This window comes from Octopus bimaculoides, chromosome 9, assembly GCF_001194135.2.
Source record: "Octopus bimaculoides isolate UCB-OBI-ISO-001 chromosome 9, ASM119413v2, whole genome shotgun sequence".
Taxonomy (NCBI): domain Eukaryota; kingdom Metazoa; phylum Mollusca; class Cephalopoda; order Octopoda; family Octopodidae; genus Octopus; species Octopus bimaculoides.
Genome location: NC_068989.1, coordinates 29,924,714 through 29,935,422, shown reverse-complemented (window position 1 = coordinate 29,935,422; position 10,709 = coordinate 29,924,714). Strand labels below are relative to the sequence as shown.

At 40.5% G+C, this 10,709-nt stretch overlaps 1 protein-coding gene across 2 annotated transcripts in view; it reads right to left on the bottom strand.

The window, feature by feature from the left end:
* Positions 1 to 10,709, bottom strand: part of LOC106878959 (hydroxyacylglutathione hydrolase, mitochondrial) — a 74,108-nt gene that overhangs the window by 30,524 nt on the left and 32,875 nt on the right. For both annotated transcript variants that reach the window (XM_052970536.1, XM_052970535.1), the window contains exons 3-4: positions 1,703 to 1,767; positions 289 to 406 (exon numbers count right to left, since the gene is read on the bottom strand). In XM_052970536.1, the coding sequence (XP_052826496.1) occupies positions 289 to 406; positions 1,703 to 1,767 (183 nt within the window). The remainder of the gene's footprint in view (positions 1 to 288; positions 407 to 1,702; positions 1,768 to 10,709) is intronic.

Below are 10,709 nucleotides of genomic sequence, written 5' to 3'. Positions count from 1 at the left end.
AGACAGACAGACAGACAGACAGACAGACAGACAGACAGACAGACAGACAGACAGACAGACAGACAGACAGACAGACAGACAGAAAATATTCATGCATTACTACTTCCTCATGATACTCATTCGCTGTTTGTCAAACTAGATTACTGAAAGTTAAGAGTTTCACCAGAAATAGTGCAATAATGATAATGGTATGTGAACTGTGAATACTTAAATCTAATTAGTATGCCCACTTATATATCAAGAGAAATTTAGATTTAATTAGGCAAGTTTGAATAAAATGTAACTCACCTTAAATTCATCACCATGGGAAACGTGATGTGTCAATGCAGGAATTCGATCATCACCACCAAAAACATCAATGCCAGGAGCTAATTTTACAAGCCCCTCATTACCACCAGCATGGTCCCTAAAGATGGTAAAAGAATAACTGATATTCTGTTTTTACTTTTGATAAAAAAACAAAAAGAAGTAGAAGTGTTGTTGTGTAGCTCAGAATAGTCTTGAATCCTGATTGACCAAACCTATGGTATGTAGATAATTGGTCAAATAACTTCAATCCACACTGATAACTCCAGATATGCCATATTTTATCAAGCTGAGGATATTCTAAAATGCAAAAGTAACATGAGGTACAGTGTCTATGTGGTGGTGATAGTAGTAATGAGTCTGCACATGTACTCTCTCAACTACCCAGCCTATTTCTTCATGCCTGTAGATTCTGATGGTTGTTACAGTGAAGCCTTGGTGATGTCACTCTGATCACAACAGCTGCTGTTCTTCTGCACCTGCTATTGGTGGTGAAAATCCCGGCACAGTGTCTGTGGCTACTGACACTTGATTGTGCTGCTATTCATTTGTATGTATGAATATTTTTTTTGTGTTTTCCATGTTTATCTGAATTGAGTGGGCAAGAAAGGGTTCTTAGGATACTGTTGTAGCTGAGTGCTTGAGTGTTGTAAATATATGTTTGATTATGCATTTAGTGGCATGGACTGTGAAGGCTGAAGTTTGCTGCAATAATATTTACTTTAAGAATTATCAGAAAACATCAATTACAACTAACACACAAAATATAAAAATACTACAAATTACAGACAACTCTACATACTAAGAGTTACAGACATAGTACACATAGAAAATAGCAAGGAAAGCAAAACAGTGTATAAACATACTTAAAACACTTCTAAATACTGCTTTTGATCAACTGAACAAAACAACAATAGGATACAAATAATATATTAGATCTTTCATAAATTATTCCAGCCCTGTCCAAGACTCCAAACAATCAATCAATCAATCAATCAATCAACCAATCTCCCCCCCCCTCTCTCTCTCTCTCTCTCTCTCTCTCTCTCTCTCTCTCTCCAACAAATACACTACAAAAAACACAAAACAATACACTTTGCATCTCCCAGGATATGCATTTGTTGAGTGTTTGGTTAAATTGCTGAGCAGAACATAAATCCTCTTTTGTAAACATTGACTAGATATAGGAAAATAAAATGTTTGGTAGTTCCTTACTAAAACAATAATATCAACAGTATCACTTTTAAATGTTAATTCTTCGCTAAAAAATAATAAGTTCTATTCAAATTTTTAAAGATTTAAGATATAATATGTAGCATGTGAAGTTTAAATATGGCTTGCTTGTTCACATGTTAATCTCAAGAATTTATAGGGAAAAATAAAATATGGTACTTACCAATGATGATGTGTGGTTAATACAGTGGTAAGTGACACTCCTTCCTCTTGCACAGCAGACATAATCTGAAAATATTTATAACTGAATGAAAACAGTGAAGTCATTATTATTGTTATGATTAAAGTTGCCATACTGTGAAGTCACAGAAACTTGAAGCTCTGCAAGCCACAAGAGAACTTCCAGCCTTCTCAACCTATTAAGGCCCTGTTCATTCAGGTGGATAAGAACTGGGATCAGGTGATGAACAGGGTGGCCAGTCTTACACAGAAATTGCCAGAGAGGAAACTGCCCATGAAAGGTCAGGCAGAGGTGACAAATGGTTACATTGCCTCCATTATTATTTATTGCCTAACTGTTGTGCCTTGCCTCTGGACACCACTTGATCAGTTGGAATGTTTGTTGTTTATTTTCTTGTGGAAAGGACACATTTCAATGGTCAGGCGGTCAGTCTGCTGCCAGCACCCTCTATAAGGCAGCTTAGGCATACCATGGCTGCTGATGTACATACATGGGCTGAGGTTACGCCACCTGCAATAATTCTATGATGATGAATGTGTGTGGACTCCATTCATGAGACAAATCTTTCTGAAACTCATCTCCTTGATGAGCTGCAAACCTGGGTGAAGGAAAAACCAAGACTGGGCACTGGCACTTAGAGTGTCATCAGGTCCTCACAGCCCTCTACGAGTAAGGCAATGCGATTGGATGTTCCGCTCTTCCAATATATACAGGATTAGTGGTGGAGAAGTGTGATGACATCCTCAGAGAAACTCTGGACATTGATGAAAACAAACTGGCTAGTCTGTTCTGAAAGACTTTCTGCATGGATAATTTTCAGACGTCTTTGACCTGGCAGTGCTACCAAGGGACACTTCTGGTTCAAGATTAACTTTATAGATACAGATGTGCTGTCAGACAGACTTGTCCAAGATGCGTGCAGAATGACAAAACCATTCTGCATGTACTTGTTCAATGTCCAAGAATTGCTAACTTATGGGGTTATATTGAACAGCTGCTGTCACGTGTGGTATGGTTCCATCTATCAGCTGAGTCCTTAGTAATGATTTCCCCAGTGGCCTCCTCTAATTGGGAAATGTAAGGCAGTTTTCCTTTGCCTGGTGGACAAGACCAAAAGACTTGAGAACAGAGACTTTCCTCTTTGGTAGATCCCACATCAACATTTTCAAGTTTTACTTGTAAAGGAAAGTGAATGTAAAGAGGGAGATGTTATCCTCAAGTGAATTTGTTGATGGGTAGGTGAAGGTTGCAAAACCGGCAAGAGTGGATGGCACCACTTGAAGTTTAGACCTGTGAGTCATAGAAATGGAACTTGAGAACACTTGCCCTTGGTGTTCAGTGAGATCTTGGATGGTAGGGTTCCCCAATTGTCTATAGAAGTACTCCTGTATCAAAAGGACCACATCACTATCACTTTTTTTCTTAACTGTTAGACGAAGAGGTACCCAAAAGTAACTGGAAATATTTTCTGTGGGTCAAGCCCCTTGTAGTTGGGGCTACAGCCACTAGAAGCCACTTGATGCAACCCTCAGACATCAGTCTGCCAACCACTGCCAGCAAATGAAGTCGTACTGCCACATGGTGTGTCTTTGTTTTGCAGAGCTTCTTCACTGTTTGTTGATTTTTGCAATGGCTGAAATGAAGGAATAGCATGCTTCTGTGAAATTCTGTTTTCTGCTGGAGAAAACGATGGCCAAAACAGTTGTCATGCTTCAAACAGCTTCCAAGGACACTGCCATGAGCAAAACACAAGTTACCAAGTGGTTTTCGTGCTTTAGAAATATTCATTTGTCACTTGAAGACCAACCTCATTCAGAGCAACTGTTAACCTCCCAAATGAATGAAAACATCAAAAAAATTCATGAACTGATATTGGAGGACCATCACCAAACAATGGACAAACTTGTTGATATGACTGGTGTATCCTGGAGCTCCTGCCAATTAATTTTGATTGAGGAATTGCAAATGAAAAGATCTACAGTAAAATTTGTGCCTCACTCACTCACAGAAGATCAAAAGCAGTCATGAGTGAATGTGTGTTGTGAACTGAAAAAACAGTCGAAAGTAGAGCTGAACCTTTTTCCGAAGGTCATCACTGGTGACAAAAGCTGGAGCTATGACTACGACCCAGAAACAAAGCAGCAACCAAGTCAATGCAAACATCCAATGCAGATATAGAAGAGGTGAAGAAAAAACAACAGTGGTGTTAAAAGGCGTCACACCGCAAGAGTTCCAGGACTGTTTCAAACAGTGGAAAATGCATCCAGAGCAATGCATGGACAATACTCTGAAGGTGAAAAAAAGGTAAACATGTACAACTAAGTGAATAAAATAATATTGCAAAATTCCGTTTTTTTTTAGGGTACCCCTTTGTATACTATGTTCATTTCCTTTATGTATATTTTCTTTTTTTTTTATATATCATCTCATTCTATGTAAACTCTCACACTTTATATCTGTCTTTTTATTGTCCCCTTCATCCATTGCACTGGTGGCAAATTAAATCATTATTATTATTATTATTATTATTATTATTATTATTATTATTATTATTGAGTGAAAGAGCAATGCATGCCATCAAAACAATGCCACTGTGGTAATGATAGAAAAGACAGAGTTGTGGTGTGCTGGTAAAAATGTCTTTGCTAATAAGTCGAAATGCCTTCTTTTGATATGAGACTAGTAGTCCATTGTGACAATTTTGTAGATGAGAAGGAAGGTTGGTGCTGAAATATTTTCTGACTCTGAAAAAGAGGATTGTCTTTGAAATGCAATTTCATATGTTGTGGAAGCCAGGAAAGATTGTGTAACTAAGAAATTTTGGTGGCTTTAAGTGTTTTAGTTAAGTCTTGTTGCTTATGATATATTTCAACATTGCAACAAATCATTGTTACTGTAACTGTGCATCATTTCATCATCATTCTCTTAATGTCCACTTTTCCATGCTTGCACAGGTCAGACGGAATTTGTTGAGGCAGACTTTCTAAAGCCAAATGCTCTACCTGTTTCCAAGCAAGGTAACATGTCACCATGACCAAACAACTCTTTCATGGATAACTGGAAATGAATAATATTGCTTGCATGAAGATGCTCATTCACAAACACTGCATGATTTCAAGACAACGGTACACACACACACACACACATATAAAATACAGGGCAGCGAGCTGGCAGAAATGTTAGCAGGCCGGGCGAAATGCTTAGCGGTATTTCGTCTGCCGCTACGTTCTGAGTTCAAATTCCACCGAGGTCAACTTTGCCTTTCATCCTTTCGGGGTCGATTAAATAAGTACCAGTTACGCACTGGGGTCGGTATAATCGACTTAATCCATTTGTCTGTCCTTGTTTGTCCCCTCTGTGTGTAGCCCCTTGTGGGTAGTAAAGAAATAACACACATATAAAATACAATAAGATATTATAATAACATATCTTAAGATATATTAAATACATTATAATATAGGTGGCCTGTTAGCAATTAAAACCAAAAAGGTAAAATTAATAAATGAGGCTGGCATTGACCATGTTCGGATGGTACTTTTTACATGCCACTGGCACAGAGAGCCAGTCAGGCAGCACTGGCAACGACCTGTGCATAAATGGTGCTTATTGCTTGCCACCAGCATGGGAGCCTACCTCTGCTGGGGACAAAGGGCCTCTCACTCAGAGTGAAAGGTAGACTGTATGATGAATGTGTGCGTACTGCCATGCTACATGGCAGTGAAACATGGGCTATGACCATTGAGGACATACGTAGGCTTGAAAGAAATGAAGCTAGTATGATCCGCTGGGTGTGTAATGTCAGTGTGCACACACAACAGAGTGTAAGTGCCCTGAGGGAAATGTTGGACATAGGAAGCATCAGATGTGGTGTGCAAGAGAGACGACTGCGCTGGTATGGTCATGCGCTGCATACGGATGAGGAGAGCTGTGTGAAGTGTCACTCCCTAACAGTGGAAGGAACCTATGGAAGAGGGAGACCCAAGAAGACATGGGATGAAGTGGTGAAGCACAACCTTCGAACGTTGGGCCTAACAGAGGCAATGACAAGACACTGAGACCTCTGGAGATATGCTGTGATTGAGAAGACCCGGCAAGTAAAGTGAGATCACAACCATACCCTATACCAGTGTTGCATAACCAGCCCAGTAAAAAAAATATATAATATATATATATATATATATATATATATATATAAGAACAATGACACACAAGCATACACACACACACACACACAAACACACACACACCACACAGTTTGTATGAGGGGATAAAGATGAGCGAAAATTGGATCAGAGCTGTTGGAGGAGTTTGTGGTGAAAGTTGGTGTGCATCAGGGATCTGTGTTGTCACCATTGTTGTTTACAATAGTGGTTGATGTAACAGAAAGTGCAAGAGAGTGATTGCTAATGCAGATACTGTTGAGAAGACCCAGTGGTGGTGGTGGTGATGGTAATGATGGTGGTGGTGGTGGTCCTAAAATTTGGGGGAGGGGGATAGTTGATTACATCGACCCTAGCACTCATCTGGTACTTAATTTATTGACCTCGAAAGGATGAAAGACAAAATTGACATCGGCAGAATTTGAACTCAAAATATAGCTTGAACTCAAAATACTGTTGATGCTGCTGAGTTTTTATCCAAGTATTCGGCTATGAATAATAGCTCATCAATGAAGAACATGGATTACTACTACCACTGCCAAGCCTAATTCAAACAAGCAATAGAGAAAATTCATCTCCAAACAATCTTTCTTATTATAGACACAAGGCCTATAATTCATCTCCAAACGTTGCAATAGTTATTCACCCTGAAGAGATCATACTAATAATGCATTAATCGTTGCATATAAATATGCAACAATATGCAATTAATATGATCGAAACACATGTCAGACAATTATTATGAATAAACCAACTGTAAGCAAGCATAATGTCTGAATGTTCAAATTCTTTGTTCTCCTTTTTCCAATATATACATATACATACATACATACATACATCATCCATCATTTTAAATCCGGGGTTTGTCCCCATTAACGGGGGTGGCCAGATCTACCTCAATGCCATAGCAACTGCTCTCACACCATCTCACCATCTTGCCCTGTTTTGGGCATCCTCCCTTCTCAAGCCAACCGTCCCAATCTCCTCCTCCACCTGTCCCCTGCACATTTCCCTCAGTCTACCTCGCTTTCACTGTCCATTCACCTCAAACTCTAGGATTCTCTTCAGAACATGTTCCTCATCCCTCCTCAACACATGCCCATACCACCACACTCCATTCGACTTTGCCAGCCGTGCTACTGATTCCTCCAACCCCAGCATCCCCATCAAGTCCTCAGTCCTCTTCTTATCAAACAGCCTCATGCCACACATTTCTCTTACCATTGCTCTCTCAGTCCTTCTGAAAATTTCCATCTCTCTCTCCCTCAGACACCATGTCTCTCTCCCATACAGCATTGCAGCTCTCACACAACTTCTATAGACCTTTCCGTTCATCTTCAATGAGAACTTTTTCCCATGTAATGACACTCTACATTCCCTGAACTTCACCCAGCCAAGTCTCGCTCTTGCTGTCACAGCTGCTTCACATCCACCACTTACATCCACCCTTTCTCCCAAATAACAAACCCTCTCACCGTCTCCACCTCGTCACATAGTGTTTCCACTGACTTCGTCAGCTCCTTTCTCACATCTTTCAAAAATAAACTCTCTTGCAAGTTGTAGGTTCACTTTCTTCATTTTTATACATCTACCATGAATCCATTTCTCACATCTCATATGCAACACTGCATTTGCCATTACCCTCCTCCCACATACACCACATGGATCCACCTTACTCACTAACACTTGTCCTTCCATCCCGCTCACCATCACCTTTGTCTCCTCAAGGAGTACCTTGCTTTCAAATGCTTCCTTCCATTTCCAAAACTTCTCCTTCAATACTTCCATCGTCTCACTCATCAGAACAAGATCATCCGCATACAGTATCTCCATTATCAATCCTTCTCTTGCACTCTGTTACATCAACCACTATTGTAAACAACAATGGTGACAACACAGATCCCTGATGCACACCAACTTTCACCACAAACTCCTCCAACAGCTCTGATCCAATTCTCGCTCATCTTTAACCCCTCATACAAACTCATCACTGCTCTCACTATTACCTCTAGTACACCTCTCTTCCTCAATGCCTACTCAATCACCTTCCTTGGAACCCTATCAAATGCTTTCTCCAGATCAATGAAGCACATGTACAACTCTTTCCCCTTATCTCGGTATTCCTCCTGCAATCTCCTTGCAATGAACACTGCATCTATTGTCCCCATTCCTGGCATAAAACCAAATTACATCTCATCCACATCCACCACTTTCTGAATTCTCCTCTCCAACACCCTTTCCATTATCTTCATTGCATGCTCCAATAACTTCACTCCTCTATATGCCCCACAACTTATCACATGCCCCTTCCCCCTGAAGATCGATACCACCACACTTACTGCCCAATCATCTTGCATTTCTCTTCCATCCCACACACCCTGGTAGAGCTCCATCATCACAACAATCCCTATCTCTCTACTTGCAGTTATCATTTCCACACTTACTTCTGCTGGACCAGCTGCCTTTCCCGTTTTCATTTCCTACATTGCCTCTGCTACTTCTTCCCAACTAACCCTCTGGCCCCTTCACTACAACAACTTCCACCCTCTGATCCTATTCATTCTCCTCGTGCATAATCCCCCCACCCCCATATGCTCCTTCCAAACTCTTCCCTTGGCCTTCTCACTAAAATTCAACCCTCTCATGCATCTTCTTCCCTCAACAACTCTTCCATCTTTTTTCATTGATTTAATAAACCTAAACACTCTATCTGGGTTCTCATCCACCCCGCTCAACCTCTCCTCAGCCTCCTTCCTCATAGATCTCGCAACCACCCTCTTTGCATGATTCTTCATGTTATTATACCTGGCTTTCATTTGCTCAGTCCTATTATTACATAAAGCTTTATGCGCCTCCTTTTCCTCACCATCGCATCCCTCACCTCCTCAATCCACCACCACATATCTCCTCGATCTCTGCTACCTTTCATCCTTCCACACACTTCGTCACATGTCTTTAGCACCCCTTCTTTAAAAGACTTTCATAAATCCGGTGCATCAATGCTTACCAACTCCTTAACTTGCTCTTGTTTCTTCTTCCTTCAGTTTCCACACCTTTCTCCTCTCAACCATTCCCTTTCTCACGCCCTTTTAAACTTTCCTCTTATCCAAGTTAGCAACCAACAGCCTGTGCTGCAACTCCCCTGGTATTGTCTTCATATTTCTCAGATATTTTCTATTTTCCCTGCCAACCAATACGAAATCAATCTCTCTCATTCCTTCCTGCACTGAAAGTCACCTTCCTTTTCTCTGTTTTCCTAAACCACATATCCGCCACACACAACTCTTTCTCATCACAAAACTCCAACAGCATCCTTCCTTCCAAATTTCTCTCCCCAATTCCATTTCCCCTATGCACACCCTCAAAGCCCTGGATTCATTTCCCAACATGACCATTAAAATCACCCATGCCCAAAACCAATTCATCTACCTTTGTAAGTCCCACTCATTCACCATTTCATCAAAGAACTGCTCTTTCTCCGCGATACATCTTCCACTTTGCGAACCATACCCACAAATCACCCTCACCACTTCTTCCTCAAATGCTAACACTACTGTCATCACTCTGTCACTCTTTCTCCTGGCCTCCACCACCTTCTCACAGATTTCTTCCATCACCAAAACTCCCACACCTCCAGTCCCCTTGCCATTTCCCAACCATCACAATTTGTAGCTTCTTCCCTTGACCCCCACAAATCTTGCATACTGGCCCCTCCAACCTCCTGCACACAGCACACATCCACCCTCCTCTTTCTCAATTCCTCACACATCTCAGCTCCCCTTCCACACAGACTGCCCACATTCCAACTTCCATCATAAGCAAAATCATGCTTGCAACCCAGGATGAGGGTTTGCACCTTCCTTTTACAGGTAGGCAGGTGCAGCCCACCCCAACCTTTGGACTGGTTGGTGTCCATTCTCCTTTGCTATTATCATGAGGCTTTTTAAGAGCTGGATTTTCTATGTGGAGCATGCCCTTGTTTACACCCAACCTCAGTTTCTAGATACGAGTGGTTCCAAGACCAAGGCCTCTACCATGATTTTTAAGAAATATGGTGGAAAACTAGCTCGGGAAAGCAGGGATGCTACTCCCTGAGACCCCTTTTAGAGCCTCCTACCTCATACATTATATAATTCGTTTCTGTATTTGGTTTGCAAGTTAGTTAGTTGGATAGATATTCAGCCAACTTACTAATAATAAAGAAGAATTGAACCAGTGTGAATGTTATTAATATCTCCCAAGACACAATTATATATATATATATATATATATAACTTCACCATTAATGCCACCTCATTGTTAAGGCCATATTTAGTTAGAGTCCTTTGCTTATTGTTTAGATGTTTATAAAGTAAATATGTTGGTTAACAGTGTTTCATATATATAAACTAGCAGAGATACCCGGCGTTGCCCGTGTTACATGCAATTGAAGAATGAGACTTTTCTGTTATATTTTCTGTAAGGAACTGGAATACATATGATTCGAATTTCATGAAAATTGTACATGAGGGTTCTTTCCCTCTTTACACACCCTAAAAAATTCTAATCATGAGACATGTATCCCATACTATTGATCTTTATGCGCATATTCCAAAATTTCAGTTTTCTGGAACCTGTAAAAAGGATTTTGCTCCTGAAAAATGGAGCTCATAGAGCTCTAAAATGTGGGAATGAAGGTCCCTATTGGGGGTTGGTGTGTTATGTCAACCAGAGAAGTTGAATTGTTGGGAATGTTTTTAACTTGGGTCTTATAGTATGCTTGTATATATGTGAGAGTATAGTCTCACTTTAATAGTTTCAGTATGAAATTGAAAGTATTAAAGAGAAAG